The sequence below is a fragment of the Rutilus rutilus genome (genome assembly GCF_951802725.1).
Source record: "Rutilus rutilus genome assembly, chromosome: 1".
Lineage (NCBI taxonomy): Eukaryota > Metazoa > Chordata > Actinopteri > Cypriniformes > Leuciscidae > Rutilus > Rutilus rutilus.
This window is the reverse complement of record NC_140209.1, coordinates 47945650-47964166: the sequence shown is the minus strand read 5'-3', so window position 1 is coordinate 47964166 and position 18517 is coordinate 47945650. Positions and strand designations below refer to the sequence as shown.

The 18517-nt window shown below is 39.7% G+C and overlaps 2 protein-coding genes across 6 annotated transcripts in view; one reads left to right on the top strand and one right to left on the bottom strand.

Moving 5' to 3' along the window:
• The first annotated feature begins 168 nt into the window (after positions 1-168).
• Positions 169-14052, top strand: atxn2l (ataxin 2-like). 5 transcript variants are annotated; one of them, XM_084428547.1, is made up of 24 exons: positions 169-480; positions 717-814; positions 1930-1969; positions 2056-2112; positions 2745-2816; positions 3107-3284; positions 3366-3487; positions 3608-3699; positions 5632-5865; positions 5965-6308; positions 6403-6489; positions 8271-8402; positions 8483-8551; positions 8637-8701; positions 9084-9421; positions 9539-9608; positions 9699-9848; positions 10240-10303; positions 11374-11534; positions 11664-11793; positions 11923-12029; positions 12165-12347; positions 13341-13512; positions 13652-14052. In XM_084428547.1, exons 1-24 carry the CDS (start codon positions 460-462, stop codon positions 13705-13707), a joined length of 3042 nt encoding a protein of 1013 aa, XP_084284673.1. In that variant the 5' UTR covers positions 169-459; the 3' UTR covers positions 13708-14052. The 5 variants fall into 5 exon arrangements, with proteins under 5 accessions (XP_084284673.1, XP_084284672.1, XP_084284674.1 ...); XM_084428546.1 differs by having other exon boundaries at positions 182-480; positions 11374-11555; XM_084428548.1 differs by having other exon boundaries at positions 302-480; positions 720-814.
• Positions 14053-14246: 194 nt separating this feature from the next.
• lat (linker for activation of T cells) overlaps positions 14247-18517 on the bottom strand; it is a gene marked incomplete at its 5' end in the record, with an annotated part of 7142 nt that continues 2871 nt past the window's right edge. Inside the window, 7 exons of the mRNA XM_084431948.1 lie at positions 14247-14607; positions 14695-14779; positions 15047-15103; positions 17796-17849; positions 17954-18003; positions 18127-18169; positions 18358-18420. Of these exons, the coding sequence (XP_084288074.1) occupies positions 14703-14779; positions 15047-15103; positions 17796-17849; positions 17954-18003; positions 18127-18169; positions 18358-18420 (344 nt within the window). The 3' untranslated portion in view covers positions 14247-14607; positions 14695-14702. The remainder of the gene's footprint in view (positions 14608-14694; positions 14780-15046; positions 15104-17795; positions 17850-17953; positions 18004-18126; positions 18170-18357; positions 18421-18517) is intronic.

Here is an 18517-nt window from a genome sequence, read left to right as displayed (position 1 = left end):
AGATAGATAGATAGATAGATAGATAGATAGATAGATAGATAGAATTTGGATTTAATTACATTTTTCTTCACGAAGGAATGAGCGATTCTTTTACGAAGCATGCTTTGCGTGTGGCTGTCTACGTGATACGGGTCTTGTGCGCCATTGCGTCATCACGCCATGTTGTCCAATGACAATCAAGGGTTTTTGAAAAAACAGCCTTCGCGTTTATCGCTGGCTAATTCACGCGACGTGGTGCCGGTAATATTTAATAGAAACATAAGCCTCATTATCTCTTCGTGTTCGTTCGTTACCGAATATCGGACTGAACTGGACTTCGGGCCGTAACGGAGATCGCGCTCGTGCGGATCTGAGAACGCTGCGGAAAATAAAAATAACACCGCAGGCAGGCTAGTCCAGCTACTAGCTTGTCATAGGCAACAAGGAGAATTTAGCGGGCAACTCAGTTAGCGGCTAGATATGTCTTTTCGCCGACAGAATGTGAGTACCACGTATACAAATTCCAATCAGTTTGTTTGATTTATACAATCTGTAATCGAGATTACTAAAACACATAAAGCTTTCAGGGTATGATTATTGTCGTCCTTCCTTAAGATTTCACTTTCATATGTAACGTAACATGCTAGTAAACCTGCTAAGTTAGCCGTCTAATATACGCAAATGTGATTAATTCTTTATTTGTGTCAGTATTTAACAATCGCTGTGCTTTCTAACAGCAGCCTGGACCCGGTGGCCGCAAAACATCCAATGGAACTTCGGGGTCAATGGCTTCGTCGGTTCCAGGGAGTAACTCTAACAGACCCACTCCGGGAAGGTAACGCACACGTTGGGCTGCCACGCTCAGAAAGTCCGCGGATTGTCATTTTAACATGAGGCCTACCGGTCAAAGTGGGCGTGCCCATAGCGCATATTTAATAGAGTCCATTGAGCACCAATCGTTTCGAGCCTTGTTAAATTAGCAGGAGCACTAGCCAATCGCCGCGAAGTATATTTGATTGGCACAATTTTCGGCCAATGATTGGCAGGATTGTCTTAAACGGTACACATCCGCCCAGAAAGAATAATATCACCCAATAGAGTTTAGGTTTTAATTGATTGCCATGTTTTTCAGCTAATGGCTGCTCTCGGAGGCGGGTCATGGGAAGGGATCAGCAGTGTTTTGTTGTTGTTTTCCGATCCCATATGATTCAGTATTGTGTTCGACTTTCATCTTGAGCCATTTTATATACGCCTTTTAAAGAAGAGCCGGGATGCATATGACAAAAAAGTACAAACACTCGTAATGTATAATCGGTTTGATTGATTGTGGCGATGGACACGAAATGTGTACATTTGCGCATGTTAATGTCAAGCTGTTTGTCTTGTCTTCGATTCGGCATTTGCTTCTTGTGTTGTTAGCCAGGTCCTCTAACCCGCTTTGCGGTCTGTCGTAATTAAAACACGCGCCTTGTTGCCATTGTTTACACATCCGCTTTGATAAATTATATTTTGTCGTTACGCGCAACCAGATTCAATCCGATCGTTATTTTGTTACTCGTGTATGGTTGTCCTTTTGTTTTAGCACGCGCTTCGCGGTGTCGTAATTGTTGTCCACACATGTAACAGAAGAGCAACTCTTGCAATACCGGGCTGTTTCACGTCCTAAGTTGAGTGGAAAGACAGCATATATGGGCGCGTTCACGAATATTTGATACAGCTCATGTGTACAGAAAATCCTTAATATCCAGATTCGTGTTATTGTCGTGTAAAAAACAAAAAAAACTTTGAAATCTTTGTTTGTGGTTCAGTTAATCCATTCATATTCTGTCGACTGTTATTTATATTTAAATAATTTATTGGTATTTACAACAAAAAAAATCAATAATTTTGTTTGTCAATTGTTATTTATTAATATTTACTAACGACTGTTTACTTTTTTTTTTCCTTAAGAAACAGAAACTCTGTGAAGATTCCTTCACAGTCACCACCTGTACGTAAATTCTTATGCGTTTTTAAACAAATTTTCCATTGCAAGATAACAAAATATTAATACATATTTTGATGCATTATTTGTAGGTGTTTGAGGGTGTGTACAATAACTCCAGGATGCTCCATTTCCTCACAACCGTGGTGGTGAGTTTTGACATGAAATAAATGTATTCGGTGGCTGTTGAAAACACCCTTGTTTGATCATTTTTGACTGCAAATGTCCACCGCAATTGAAAAATATTGATTTCTCCAGTTGTTAGTCATTTATTGGATAAGAGTTTTTTTTTTTTTTTTTATCATTTAAATTTTTCTCAGTTTCTACCTGATAATATTTTAGAACTTGGCATAACTAGAAAATGTATTATTTTTGTTTGGGTTTTTTGTATTTTTTATATATATATATATATATATATATATATATATATATATATATATATATATATATATATATATATATATATATATATATATAAATATGCCCATGGAATTGTGCAATTTTAGTGATCTACATGATTTTTCTAGGTCTAGAAATCACACATTTAAACTTAGGCTATAGTTTTGTCTGGACAATGGGAACCTTTTTTCTTCTAAGAAAAGAAAAAAGAAACAGTTGTTCAGGGGGTGAATTGAAATTATGCTTGTTTTTATATATATATATATAATTTTTTTTATAGACATTTTAAGGCTCCCTAGTTTTAAGACCCACTACTCCAATTTGTTTTCAGAATTAAGCAGCAATATAAATACTTGACATGCGTATGCAATCTTTCTCTCAGGGCTCCAGATGTGATGTTATGGTGAAGAACGGCAGTGTATATGAGGGGATCTTTAAGACGTTAAGCTCACGTGTAAGTCTGTCCCTCCAAATCTACTGGCAGACACATCTGCATTGGTCCTGCTTTCTGAATCTTGCGCTTGAAGCAGTTGTTTTTAAGTTAATAATTGATAACCTGAATTTTCAAGAATGTCAGGCTTTGTTCTCGCTGAAACAAGTTCAGATTTGTTTTTTCCAAATGTGATATTTGAGATTAATCCAAATACTTATTTTTTGTGGCAAAGGTGTATTTTTCTGAACAACGCCTTTGAAATTAAATTTGACACATTGCTCAAATCCCACTCAATATCTGTGTGTGTTTAGTGTGAGCTGGCAGTGGATGCGGTGCACAAGGTGAAAAACGAGGAAGGAGATGGAGGCGGTGGTGGCGGCACACCTGTCCATCCCAGGAGAGAAGAGATCACAGACACCATGATCTTTGGCCCTAGTGATCTAGTCACTATGATCTGCAGAGATGTGGATCTCAACTACGCTATCCGAGGTGTGTACACAGAGGTACGCTTGAGTGGCGTTGTAAGAAATAGAAATATTTTTAATGCTTTGTGTGTGCTTGTGTTTTCAGACACTTTCACAGACTCTGCAATCGGCTCAACAAGAATAAACGGTGACCACAGAGAGAAGGTCCTTCAAAGGTGGGATGGAGGCGATAGCAACGGAGAAAATTTTGACCTAGATGCAGATGCAGTGAGTTTCACCCACATGCTTGTATATACAACTGAATATGATCACAAATTAGTGTATTATTGGAATGAATGTCTTTAGGTGGAGGTTTCACATGATTGAAGCTCCTTTTCTCACTTTCAGTCTAATGGCTGGGATGCCAGCGAGATGTTCCGCTTTAATGAGGAGACCTATGGGGTGAAGTCCACCTACGACTCCAGTCTCGCCATGTACACGTACGTCGATGTCCTGTCAGTTTTAGATGTTTTGTTTTTTTCTATAACCTTTAAAGTTGGAAGTGGAAAAGCCTTTTGTGCTTCAAACAGGATTCCCACTCTTTCCTTCTTAAATTTCAGTTTGATCAAATTTCAGTTCATAAAGTCTTGCCTCTTAAAATAAAGATTTTGTTAAAAAAAATTATGTTTGGGGATAGAAAAAACAGGCATTAAACAGGCATATGGCCCAATGTGATTTATTGATCTTTAACTGGCTATGATTTAATTAAAAGTTTAAAGTCAAAAGCAACACTGTTTTATGTTCTACATGCTCATGGTTTCAAAGCGTGTACAGTCAATGAATGCCACTCATTTATGCCTAGCAATTGCTTATGATTACTGTCAAAGTAAACATTGTCACATTGTGTGTATTTTAAAATGAGAGGCTGGTAGTAAAGCATAGGCATTTCAAAATAGGAGTCCAGTTGTACTTTGACCTTGTTTATAATTTATAATAAGTCCTGCATTATGCATTAGGTTTCATACTAAACTACCTGGCATATATTCAGTATAGACTCTAGTGGTTGCTCTCTGGCAAGGCAACAGGCAAGAAAGACCAAGAACATTAATTAACACATACAGCATATAAATTTTACTAGTACACAATAAGTTTATTGCCTTTCTCTAAGCACATTATTGTTTTCAGCAAAATCCAGATCGACCTCTGATTTGTACATATTGATAATATTAGTACATAATCCAATTTCAATACATGTATACTGATTAAGATATATCTTGAATATATTTGCAGTAGAATGTGTGCCCCAACCTGTTTAGTTAAGAAAAATAATTTGAAATGGGTTTATTTTGAGGTTGTATGGGTTTGCTCTGTATGGACATGGGTGTAAATTTTGTGCAGGTCTTAAATGATTAGTTCACCCCAAAATGAAAATTTCCTAATAATTTACTCACCCCAATGCCATCCAAGATATCCATGTCTTTCTTTCCTCAGTGGGAGAGAAATTATGATTTTTGCGGAAAACATTTCTGGATTTTTCTTCTAACAATGGACTTCATTGGTTACCATCGTTTTTAAGTCCAAATCAATGCAGTTTCAAAAGTCTTTGAAGTGTTTAAACAGGCTGTACGCGATCACAGCTGCAGAAGAGGTTGTTATCTAGCGAAACGATAGGTCATTTAACATATAAATAATTTATAGACTTTTTACCTTCAATAGTTCGGATTGAGCTGATCAACAAACGGACAGGGAACTACGTCATCACGTTGAAAGGTCAGAAGTACCACCCCACTGTTTACAATGCGAGCGTACGTAGGAGGATAGTTCAAATAGTATTGTTTGCTTATATATATATATATATATATATATATATATATATATATATATATATATAGTAATAGTATTCAATGAATATGAATAGTATATGAATAACATTCTGATGAATATGAATAGTAGTTCAAATAGTATTGCCGGTGTGACCTTTCAACGTGATGACGTAGTTCCCTGTCCGTTTGTTGATCAGCTCAATCCGAACTATTGAAGATAAAAAGTCTATAAATTATTAAAAAAAATTTTTAAATGACCTATCGTTTCGCTAGATAACAACTTCTTCTTCAGCTGTGATTGCGTACAGCCCGTTTAAACACTTCAAAGACTTTTGAAACTGCATTGATTTGGACTTAAAAACGATGGTAACCAATGAAGTCCATTGTTGGAAGAAAAATCCAGAAATGTTTTCCTCAAAAAAACATAATTTCTCTCCCACTGAGGAAAGAAAGACATGGATATCTTGGATGGCATTGGGGTGAGTAAATTATTAGGAAGTTTTCATTTTGGGGTGAACTAATCCTTTAAATTAGATTTTTAAAAACTTTGCAGGAGTCCTGTTAAAAGAATGTGATATTTACTTGATTTCTGGTGCCTTTCTCTGATAGGGTTCCTCTGGAGCGGGGCAGCTCTGAGGGCTTCAGGCAGCGAGAAGCTCGAGCCGCCCGATTGGCCAATGAGATTGAAGCTAGTTCACAGTATCGTCACCGGGTAGCGCTGGAGAATGATGATGGACGAACCGAGGAAGACAAATTCAGCGCTGTGGTTCGGGACAGGGACCGTGATGGCGGAGAAAGGGAAAGAGGAAGGGATAGCCCTGGGTTCTCTAGTGCTGGGAGCAGGTTTGACTCAATCTTTTTCTTCCTTTCCCTCGCTGTTATCTTATGTGGTCCTTCTCCTTAGTATACTGGTGATCATTGCTGTCTTTTTCTTTATTTTAGGGAGAGCAAGTACATTCCTCTACCCCAGAGGGCAAGGGAGCGAGAAATGGGAGTTTCTGGAAGGAATGAAAGAGGTGGAGCTGTATCCACCCTGCCTAATCGAACAAATAGACCTGGCCCCCCAAGCTCCTCCCCTCGACCCCTCCCCTCTGGGAGTGGTCAGCCTATTCCTCCCACTGATAGGAGCAGCCCTCTGTCTGTCAGAGGAGGGTACTCTACACACCAGTCACAGAGCAGCTCACCTACACAGCCAGGTCACTCTAGCCCTCCTTCCCCACACACACTCCCACATTCACTCTCACACCCACAGTCTCTCTCAGACTCGGCCCGGCCCGTCAACGGAGGTAAGTTTTGTGTGCGTGAGGCCTATTGCTTTCACTGTTTATGATGGTTATCACCCTCTGTGTTACTAATGAACATTGCATTAATCTCTTTTAGTGTCATCTAGAATGTCACCCAAGTCTCAAAGGCCTGGACAGAACAACAGAAACCTGCGTACCTCAAATTCTCACTCCTCTCCTACAGGTCAATATGCATACATGCGCACACCCACACACACAGGATTATGATGTCCAGCTGAGCTTTATGGGCTTTTGACATTTAAAATTGTTATCCCAGGGTCATCTTTAACCCTGGGTTAAATCTGGCTTTCACTGGCTTAATAATGGCTACATATGGGAAACCGGTTGGATTATTGCACTTGACAAATATAGCTCTACTAATGCAAATTTCCTGTTTACACCTGGTATTTTAATCCGTCTCTTTTGTCCACTTTCGACCACTTCTGTCCTGATTTCCTCAGGGGGGGTCTGTGGGTGGGGCATGTCCGTCATAGAGATAATGAAAATATTTTAAGACTGTTGTCAAAACATGACATGTCTATGAAAACAACATGAATATATGACTAGAAAAAATAACACTACTAGATAATGATGCATCAATGTTTTTGAAAATGAAACTGATCATCTTAAATAACCCAGTCAATAATATTGTGCATTGCATTTGAGCTGAAATTGTGAATAAACACCACCCTGCAGCGATTAACCAGAGGGTTAATAAACTCAACCAAACACATCCTCTATTAGATTAATCAGATATATACCTATTACAACTTAGGCCAGTGGTTCCCAATTCCAGTCCTCGTGACCCACTGCTCTGCACATTTTGTAGGTCTCTTATCTGACACACTCAGTTCAGTTCATGGAGTCTCTCCTAATGAGCTGCTGATCTGGTTCAGGTGTGTTAAATAAGGGAGACATACAAAATGTCCAGAGCAGTGGGTCACGAGGACTGGAATTGGGAACCCCTGACTTAGGCTACATCTGCACAAAAGGACGCGAATGCTCATGTAAACTTGACCGTGCTAGTTTGAAAGGGTAACTAACGTTGTGGATTTGCTCTTTCCTTAACAACAATGCTGATACACCGGCAACTAACTTACACTACAGAAGCAGTCTGGTCATGAGTTACCTCTGGAAGTGGTTGAAAGTGGGCTTCTTACACCAAGAGGCTTCTCACTGCAGTGCAAATGGGCGGATATTACATCTAGCTCCCCTTTGCTAGACATCCAGCGAGAAGGAGCGAATGTCATTTGGACTTAATGGGTGGAGCTAGAATATCAACCACACCCTACCCTACCCACAACTCTATCCCTCCACCCCATTAGTGTCCAGAGAGGTGGAGCTGGATGTTATTTGACTCTGCAGTGAGCACTACTTGTTTACACCTGTATTTAGTGTCGTCCACATGTGATCCGATTGACCAGAAGTTTAACGCATCTTCATACCAGGTGTAAACAGGGCCTAAGATAATTGGACTGCTGTCTAACTAATGCATTTTTCAGTTTGTGTGTATGTATATATATATATATATATATATATATATATATATATATATATATATATATATATATATATTTCAAAAGTTAAGACTCGTGTTCACTGAGGCTGCACTTATCTGCAGTAAAAACATTTAAATTATAAAATATTATTACGATGTAAAATATCATTTTCTATTTTAATGTTTTAAAATGTAGTTCTCTGTGATGTCAAAGCTGAAAGCATCATTACTCAAGGTTTCAGTGTCACATGATCCTTCAGAAATCATTATAATAGACTTTAGTGCAAAAAAAAAAAAAAATGTTTTGCTATGGTTATTTTATTGGTTTGCAAATATTCTTTCAAAACCAAAAAAGCTACTGACCCCAAACTTTTAGACGGGGTGTGTGTATACATTTCTATCCTCTGTTCCTTTTGCTTTTCTTAAATATAACATTTTTACCTTTTTCTCTGTCTCTCTCTCTCCAGTCTCTCGTTCCCCCAAACCAGATGCTCCTTCCCAGGACTCTCCTCTTGCTACTCCTACCTTCGTGGATACCTCTTCAGTTACCATGGTGACCCCTAAACCCACTGGCCCCACCCCTCTGTTCCCTGTAGATGGTGAGATGTTATAAATTTGAGTGGTTACAAACTGTTCATTTATACATGCGTCTGACAATCTTAACTCTGTTTGATTTTAGTGAACGAAATTCTATCTAAGGAAAGGACGGAGAGTCCAGTTAGTCCTCAGGATGGCAAGAGCGGCAAAGGTAATCCTGAAGTTGTGTGATTCTTGGTAACTTCATTACATGCACTTGTCATTTAGACAATAAATGATGTTCTCTCTCTTCATAGTCTCTACAGTCCAGCAGAGATCACAACACCTCGAAGAGCTTCGCAAGTTTGGTAATGATTTTAGGGTGAGTGTGTCATAGGCTGCATCTGAAATGTAATACTCTGAGTAGGTACTTCTTTTGAATATGTAATTACCCCATTTTCAGAAAAGTTGGGTCATTTTGTAAAATCCAATAAAATCAAGAATACGTGGTTAGTTTATTCTTTTTAAACAAAGTACAAAGAAAAGATTTCCAGTGTGTTTCTGAACTACTTTGCATTTTGATTTGATTTGATACACCTTTTTTGGAGTGTTGCATCCAAAATTCAAATCAACATTCGTTTATATTTACAAAATACAATTTATTAGGTCAGTGGAAACATTGCAAATCTTTTCTTTGTACTTGTGTCAGTTAAATAAATGTTCAAGAGAATTAACATTTAAAATTTTCCCTTTCTGATTTTTAGCTTCCATCTAAAACGTCAGCCACTGACTCTTCTCAAACAAACCCCGCCCACAACACACAAACAGACCCCGCCCCTCCTACAGAAGCTAAAGCAGCCCCGCCCACAACTCTGACCGCTGAGCTTCCGGCAGAAGAGAGAAGTAGAGAAACAAATGCAGAAGGGGTGGCAATCACCACCCCTCCACCAGCCACACCCATCTCTGCACCCTCTGCCCTATCCGGCACTGCCATGCAAAATCCAACTGCAGAAAGGCAAACGTCAGGGACGCCCCAACCCGGGACCCCAGGCAGTGAGGAGGGCAAACCAGAGGCCGCTGAGAGGCCAGAGGGAATGACTGAGTAAGTACACCATTTCAGAATATTTGGCTTAATTTCCGAATCGCATTTGACAACTACTAGTGATACCATATTAAGTCTGTTGATAATCAACGCCTTTCAAACCGCTTTCCGATGCAGTCAAGTGAAGAAATCTACACTCAACCCCAACGCCAAAGAGTTCAACCCCACTAAGGCTCCTCTCAGCATGGTGAGAGCATTGATTTATTTTATTTTTTTCATTGTTTAGTTTCCTTTATACAGCCGTTAAAAAGCTAAGTGTGCCATGTCTATTTTGCAGGTGAAGCCCTCGGCCGCTCCCACCCCGCCACGGCCAACTCCGCCCAGCCCAACAGTGGTGTTGCAGCCCCCACCAGGCCAGGGAGCCATTTACAACACCCAGTACCTGAGCTATGTCTCGCCCATCCAGATACAGGGTCACTCCGTACAGGTCTCTGTCCCTGCTGCTCATTTTCAAAAACTTTTGTAGAGTAGTTTGCAACATAGTACTTGTTTTTTCGTACATGAACCACTGAGCCACTGGGGCGGCGGTGGCTCAGTGGTTCATGTAGGTTGTCTACAAACCGGAAGGCTGGTGGTTCCATCCCCGGTTCCACCTGACCAAGTGTCAGGGTGTCCATGAGCAAGACACCAAACCCCAGCTGCTCCCGACGAGCTGGATGGCGCCTTGCGTGGCTGACACGCCGTCGGTGTATGAATGAGTGAATGAATGGGTGAACGTGAGGCAATGTGTACCACTGGTCTGTTGAAAGCGCTATATAAATGCAGTCCATTTACCATTTAACCATTTTATTAATTTTTTTGACTCTCCTTTTTTCTAGGCACCTCAGATGTACCCGTATCCCATGACAAATGTTGGTCAAGGGAAGTACCCAAGAGCAAAAGGTAATACTTACATTGAACTCTTCATTACTGATTGTACTAATTCTGTATGGATTAGTAGTAGTGTTAATAATTTGAATAATTATTTTAAATGCTTACTTAAAATGTTTTTACGGTTTAGTTTTTTTTTTTTTTACAACAACTTCTACGAATAGGGCCTGAAACTCTTAATTTAAATGGATTCTTATTAGTGCTGTCAGTTAAACACGTTATTAACAGCGTTAACACGAACCCATTTTGAAGGGGTCACTCTTTTTATCGCGAGATTACCGTTCTTTTTGGCCTAGCAAACTTTGTAGTTTTACTAGTAACGTTAGAAAAACTACAACACCACACCGGATCTAGCTAGACCGGAAACAAAACAACAGGCACGCCGCACACACTTGTTTGGGCTTGCGAGCCGGCCAAAGAGTAGTAGGCTAATGTTACGTTTTGAGTGGATGGCGAGCGCGAGATGCCGAAATGGATGCCAATAAGATTCTGAATGGCAAGTTTACTTTTAAAAAGTTGCCAAATGGTTCCATTGACAAGACCAAAGTGATCTGTGGGTTTTGTCGTCATGATCTGAGCTATCGTCACAGCACGTCCAGTCTGAAATGCCACTTGATGGCCAAGCACACAGCTGATGCGAATTCTCTGATGTGATATTTTTCTCCAAGTGAGAATGTTAGTGTGAAATTGAACACTACAGTATATGCCAATGTTGTTTTCAATTAAAAAACATTTGCACAAAGCAAGCGATCCGTTTTTCCATGTTGATAAGAGCATTCAAATGAGAAAAAATAATGGAACAAAAAGAAATCAAGGGACATTTAGAATGGATAAAAATATGCGATTAACTGCAAGTTACCTATGACATTAATGCGATTAATTGCGCTTAAATATTTTAATTGTTCAACAGCACTAATTCTTATTAATAATGTTAATAACAAAAATAGGATTGTATTCAGATTGTATTGTAATATTACAATTTATTATATTATCATTATATAATAAGAGTTTCAGGCCCTATTCTGCACTCTACTCTTAAAGTGTTGCATATTCGTGTATAACTTATGCCACCTGTCTCTCAGGTTCTGTGGTGACTTCTCGTCCAGACCACAGCTCTTCAGCGCCCCCTATGCTCCAGGCCGCGGCATCAGCAGCAGGACCTCCTCTGGTGGCGTCTCCTTACCCTCCCTCGTATCTGCAGTACAACCAGGTCATATCTGCAATGCCCCACTACCCTGGACAGGTACCAACCTTCACGTTTCCGGTAGAACAAATGCTTCTAGTATTTCAATCAAACAAGATTTAAATTGTATTGTGGATGGCCACCTTCACTAAAAAAAAAACCCCTCTGTTATTTCTCTCTCTGTCTCAGATGTACTCAATGCTCCAGGGTGGCCCACGAATGCTTGGATCGGGAGGGCACCCGCAGGCAATGGGTCCCCCAGGCCCACAGTACCCTGGTCAGACTGAAGGACCGCCAGCCCCTCAGCAGGGGATGTATGGTAAGCATTTAAATTATTACTTTTTTTTTTTTTTTTGTGTGTGTGTGTGGAATGGATTGATTTAGTTTGTGTTTTTTATGCTGTCAACTATATACATTTTTTTTCTTTTTTTTTTTCTTTCTCCTTCAGCTCCGCAGTCATTCTCTCATCACTCTGGTTCCCTTCATCATCCTCAGCCCTCCAGCACCCCCACAGGCAGCCAGCCGCCCCAACACCCCGCCCCCAGTCCAGGACAGGTACGTCCACCTGCCAATCAATAGCAACTACACAGATGTTACAAAGAAATATTCATACAAGAAATCCCCCTAAGTTTCAGATGCCTTTGGTAATGATACTAAATATTTTCTGTGTTGACTGTCTGTCTTTTCTAGTCTGGTCAGTCTGGCCCTCAGCCTCAGTCTTTGTACCACTCTGGGCCGCTGTCAGCCCCCACACCCCCTAACATGCCCCCAGGACACAGCTCCCCACAGGCCTCCTACTCCATTCAGGGCTACAGTCTGCAGAGCCACCAGCCCCTGCCTCACCCGTACTCCTCTCTAGGACAGCTGACACAGGTGATGACCACAATCACACACAAAACACTTCCACATCAGCAGTCACGTTTCTCAACAGTGCATGTCTGCTTTGTATGAATTTCAATGTCACTGGAGTTATTTTTGTTTATCCCAGTGTCAACGTGAGGATTAAACATTAATCTGACAGAACATTTGCTAATAATTTTTTTTTTAATCCTCAAATCATTTTCTAAAAATAAATCTTTTAAATTCTAAAAATAAATATTATACTATATAAATAATACCAGTTCTTTTTAATAAATCACCATGGCTGCATTTTATAAAATAAAATGAAAGCCGTCTGTTGGCGCTCGAGCACCCAATTCAGTTCTCCCGCGCTTTACCGATCAAATACACACACTTGTGTGTCAATGCCCAACTTGAGTATTCACGTAAACGCAATCGGTTATGTTTTAAGTGAACGTAAACGATAGGGAGAAAATTGGATGCACTTCAGTCATTATTATGCATTCGGTCTTAGACAGCAGCAGGTTTATTATTTATTGTCATTGGACAAAAGATAAAGAGAGAATCACTCGCTGCTCTTGACCGAAAAGGTTGTGTAGCATATTTAATTCATACAGTAAAGACTGCAGTTTTTTTATTTTATATTTGATGACTATTCAATTCCTGTAGTATTTCTTATTGAAATACTAGGCTAGACTTGCTAAAAAACTAATCAAAGCGGATTAAGACAGAAATATCACTCTTGTTATTACTAGTTGTATCCCCAAATAAAAATGTAGTATTATTTAATTCTATATTTTCAGTGCAGTATTAATGTTACAAACATTTTAAACACTAATTCATTAAATTCTTTCTTAAATCGCAATAGTGGACTTTTTTTCTTTCACCATTGGAGCAAATGGTAGTGCTAAAATTTAGTTTGCTACGATCTCCGTCTCTTGACATCACAGGGATACATTTTCTATTGTAATATTTTAAAATATAGTTATTTGTATTAAGTATGTGTATAATTGTATTTTATTTCAGGCCCATGTTCAAGGTGCTCTCTCGGGTCCTCACCATTCTGGAGGTCACGGCCCACCACCTGTGATGTTGCTTCATGCTCCGCCCCCTCAGCAGGGTTCTGGCCCCCAGCACGGCCCTCCCCCACCCCAACAGGGGCCCCACCAGCACTATGCCTACGTTGGACACCCTCAGGGTGAGTTTCCTGCATGAGTGCCATCCTGTTTTCTGTTACCAAAATCAGCTAATTATGCAAATTTGATGTTTAATATGCAGCTATGTGCAGACACGTTTCTTTTTTTTAATCAATTTCTGTTTTTCTCTGCACTCATCAGTGTCGGTGCAGGCTCATCCTTCCCAGCAGATTCCATTCCACCCTCCTGGAAACTGACAGTGTGACTTTTGAGACGGAGACTGAGCAGAGTGCCCCCATCTGATCCTCCTGTGGGATCGCACATGTGTATATACCCTCCACCTGCTCCACGAATGGGAAAAAAAAAAGATTTTGTTTTTATTCACCTCTGGCAAGACTGAATGTGCTTGTTTTATTTCCCCCCTCCCCCTTTTGCTATTTTTAATTTGAGCGGATGGGGACACAAGTGTCTAAATCAGAAAGAGGGAACGAGTGAGCGTGTTAGACAAAAAATGTAAAGAATGAGGGACATTTTTATAAAAATACAGTGACCTCTCCCTTTGTCCTCAACCCCCTTATTAAATAAGCAAATAATAAATGGTTAAAAAAAGAACAAAAAAATAAAAAAAAAAGTTTATAAAAATAAATTTTTAAACTCTCCATGTGTGTTTTGTCTCATGATTTGTTTTAACCATGAGTTGTTTTTTTTACTGCTGCATTCAGTGACTAGAAAATGCCTTTCAAGTTTTTCTTACATACTTAAAATTTCTATCCGTATTATTGCAACAGACACAATGTAAATTAGTAATTAACTTTATTTCCACATTTACAAGCCAGTAACAAAATTTTATAAACATTTGACTGTATCAAAGCTGTATATTACAAAGAGTCATTTCTTTGCACTCATATTTTTGGAAGCAAAAGCCTGGATGCGTTACGTAGTAAACAGCAAATGTTTAAAAAAAAGAAATTCTCAGGTATCGTCAGCAGATCTGTCATAGAAGGACTGAGGGAGGAAGTGGAGTTTTCTGTGAGGTGGCAGTGGTTCAATGCTTTTTTGGTGGTGCTGCTGCACTTCAAAATTCAAAGCATGGGTATATCTGGAGACTCAGGATGATTTTCAGGCTTCTAACCAACTTCACTTGATAAAGGCAGATCCTGGAGAAAATATATATTTTTTGGTTCATTGAAAAATCCAAAAATGTCAGACAGTCAAGCACAGTAAATCTGAGAGCTGTGTAGTACCTTGATCATTATGAGTTAGGCTCTGTGTTGACATAATCAGAGCTACCCCGGTCATCATCACTGCTCATACTTCCACAGGACAGACCTGTTGGAGGGCAGGAACATGAAAATATTTAATTTCATGGAAATGAAAAATATTAATTATTAGGTGTGCTGAGCATATATATATATATTAAAAAGTTTGACATAAATCAGTACATTTTGCTATTCATGTAACTGTAAAATACAATTAATGTGAACTTCAAGTATAGTGCTAAAGCTAATGAATTGATGTCACTTAATCATCAACATTTTGTTTGTCCATATAAAAATAAGTGCTAAGTGGAAGTAATTTTTTTGAACAATCACTTACGACAGGTTTGGTTTTGGGGGTCTGAAGAGTTTTGGAAATTTTCATAATCGTGACAGTCTGTAAAAACACCACAGCATTCACACACTCTAAAAAAGTTGCTGCCTTAAATTTGGATGTTTAAGTCATTTCTACTTAAACGTGACATATCATGCCCCTTTTCACAAGATGTAATATAAATCTATATTGTCCCCAGAATGTGTCTGAAATTTCAGCTCAAAATACCCCCCAGATCATTTATTATAGCGTGTCAAATTTGCCCCTTTTTGGGTGTGAGCAAAAACGCTTCGTTTTTGTGTGTGTCCCTTTAAATGCAAATGAGCTGCTGCTCCCCGCCACAGTTCAGAAGACGGCAGATCATTTACACGAGTTTCGGATACAATAAAATAGCCAGTAGCAGAGTTCATCCTTACAGAGAGACTCTGGAACAAGCTGCAACTTTTAGACGCACCTGGACGTTTCTGAATGGTTAGTGGATATATTTATGTAGTTGTTGTGGTGTTACATTAGAGGCTTTCGCACCTGAGGAACCTTTTCATAGTTGCTAGAACTAATGGCGGAAGTTACCGGTTTTTGGCGCGTTCGCACCACAGGAACTATTTTAGTTCTAGGAACTCATTTATACTTATACAGATTATAGCCTATATATTTACTCCAGAAACTAACTCTACGAACATGGAAAACAGTGATAGATGGACCTCTTCCTTTACGCTGATGAGAAAATCCAACTTGACTTTGAGGGGACCAAGTCAAACATGATTATGTATTTCTGCTCAGCTTGCAACATTAGCCGCTTTCCGACCGGAGGAACCTTTTCACAGTTCCTAAAACTATTGGCTAAAGTACCCGGATGTTCCTGCGGCGCGAACATGCCGACTAGGAACGATTTTAGTTCTAGGAACTCCATTTGGAGGAACTAATTTAGCTCCTACTTCAGAGTAGGGTCTGACATAGGCTAATAACTTTTTTTTCATATACTGTCTACTTTCTATGTATAACAGTTCTATCTAATAACATATTAAACAGTACTGTTAGACAGATCGATAGCTAATGAACACAGAGAATGCGAGCATTGTTTGCTCTGGCGTTCTCAGCGCCGTCAAAATAAAGGTCCGCCGCGCTGTCAAAATAAAAGTCGCCGTGCTTGCGTCACTCCCTTACCCCTCCTACCAGTTCCTATGGCCACTTGGCCAGTGCGAACACAAAACCGAGTTTGGGGGAGAGTAGTTCATAGAACTGTTTAGAAGTGGACAGTTCCTATAACTAAGTTCCTGTAACTACTTGGTCAGAAAGCGGCGATTGAGCATCAACCACACGGCAAACACTAATTCTTTTTCATACACTGTTTACTTTGAATAGCAGTTCTATCTAATAACGTATTAGACAGGATTGTTAAACAAATGGTAAACTAATGAAGACGGAGAATGGGAGCGTTGTGTGCTCAGGCGTTCCTCGGTGCCATCAAAATAAAAGTTCCAACAACAAGCGCGGTTTACGCCACTTAAGAGTTCCTACTGGCGGTGCGAATGCAACCATAGACAGTATATAAACTGGACACAGTGACCTCATAGGTTTCAACGGAGAAAAGTGAAGTCAATTAGAAGCTCTCACTTCCTGATGGTCGAGCGTACTGCGCAGACTCAAACTGAGCTTGACGACGTAGATGTGACGCGAGCAACCCGTCTGTCTTCTAGTAGCTGTGCCAAGAGAAATCTGAATCATTCCCTTCCGAAACTTGCAGAGACGGAGAGCGTGAGTTGGAGGTGTCCATGAGCTAGGAGCAGGAGCAACTTTTGCTAAGTATTCTGATTAATTACTTTGTCATTTTGCCTCCACGTCCCCCCGATTGCGCGCGTGCTTCTCCTCCTGTCCATACGGTAATTTTTCTACTGTGCGACAGAGAGTCGCGTGGTTATGACGCAATCGTTAGCCTATTTTTACAAAAACGGCTTCTACGGGGCCATAACGTAAGATACAAGGTAATGGAGCCTTTTATACATTTGCGTGTTTCTTTAGAAATAAATAATGGACAAATGGAGTCTTTAAACGACTCAGATGTAAAGTTATTCGCTGTCAAAGTGACGCCAAAATGAATGGGAGTCAATGGAATGCTAACAGCAGGTGATGGTCCGCTAATCAATGGCGGCAGCCGGGGAAGCTTCAATATTTTATGAAACCCTGCCCCCCTGAATGCAACCAGGAAAACATTCCTATGGGAACCACCCTGAACTAAGTTCCTAGAACTATCCGGTGCGAAAGCCCCTATAGATTCATCTGTTTCTGGGGGATTTCCGTTGAAAATAAAATCAATCCACTGCTCTCTTGTCTCATACTGAGGCTGGGACTCTAAATAGCGTTATGTACTCATCTGTGCAGCCAACGACAGAACAGTTTGCATGCTTTGTTCGAACTTTTGCCATTGCATTAGAACTGGTAACACTGTCGCTTGCGAAAACTAAATGGCGATTAACGGGCGGGTAATATTATAAAAGGATCCCCTTCCTATGTCAGAAGGGGAGCGAAATCTGATCGGCTTATTTTTTGACACAAGCAGAGAAAGGCTTACCAAAACAAAGTTACTAAGTTGTCACTTTTCACGTTTTGTGGGTTGGGGAGATGCACCGGGGACCCAATTATAGCACAAGATCTTCATGATATGTCACCTTTAAATTACATTAAACTGACTTTTTTTTAAATGAGTTGAATCTTGAATAACACAAGTTATGATATGTATTGAGCTGTGTAGGCCTACCTGAGTTTGAGTCATCCTCAGAGACACTTATCGCTTCATTTATATACGTTTTTTCTACAAAATTAGATAAAATCATCAGAAGATTTTATTTGACAATTTATTTATAATTAAACAAACGTAAATAAATCGCTATCCTTGTCTAATCTCAAATATTTTACCTGAACTGTGGGATGAAGGCTGTGTGCCTGGGGAATCTGGAATCACAATACTGAAAAAAAAAAAAAAAAAAAAATTCCTTCAGTTTCATACGGAAAATTATTCAGCTTTAGCCTAACTAATAGTTTGGAACAACTTGTGAAGATTTGGGATCAGGAATGAGTGCTCTTCTTACATGTAGTCACCTGGACGCTGACTGTACGGTTCATCTTCACTGTCTAGAGAAGAATCGCATATTCTGGATTATTATCCAGTCAATCTCTCATGCACACACATTTGTTCACTCACCCATAACTCAGTTACATAATGTGTAAGGCACAATTACAATACACTCCATAACTACTCAAAAATGTGTCATTCGATTTCTGACCATGGTCTTCGACATGAATGTTGCTTTCCTCCTCACCGTTTTGATTCACATAACTGGCTTGACTTCCAGCTACAGAGACAAAAAAATGGAAATGTGTGCCTTAATAATAATAATAATAATAATAATACTCCTCATCATTTACTTGCACAGCACCTTTTATGCATAAAGTGTAGTTCAAATTGCTTCACGGGGTCAC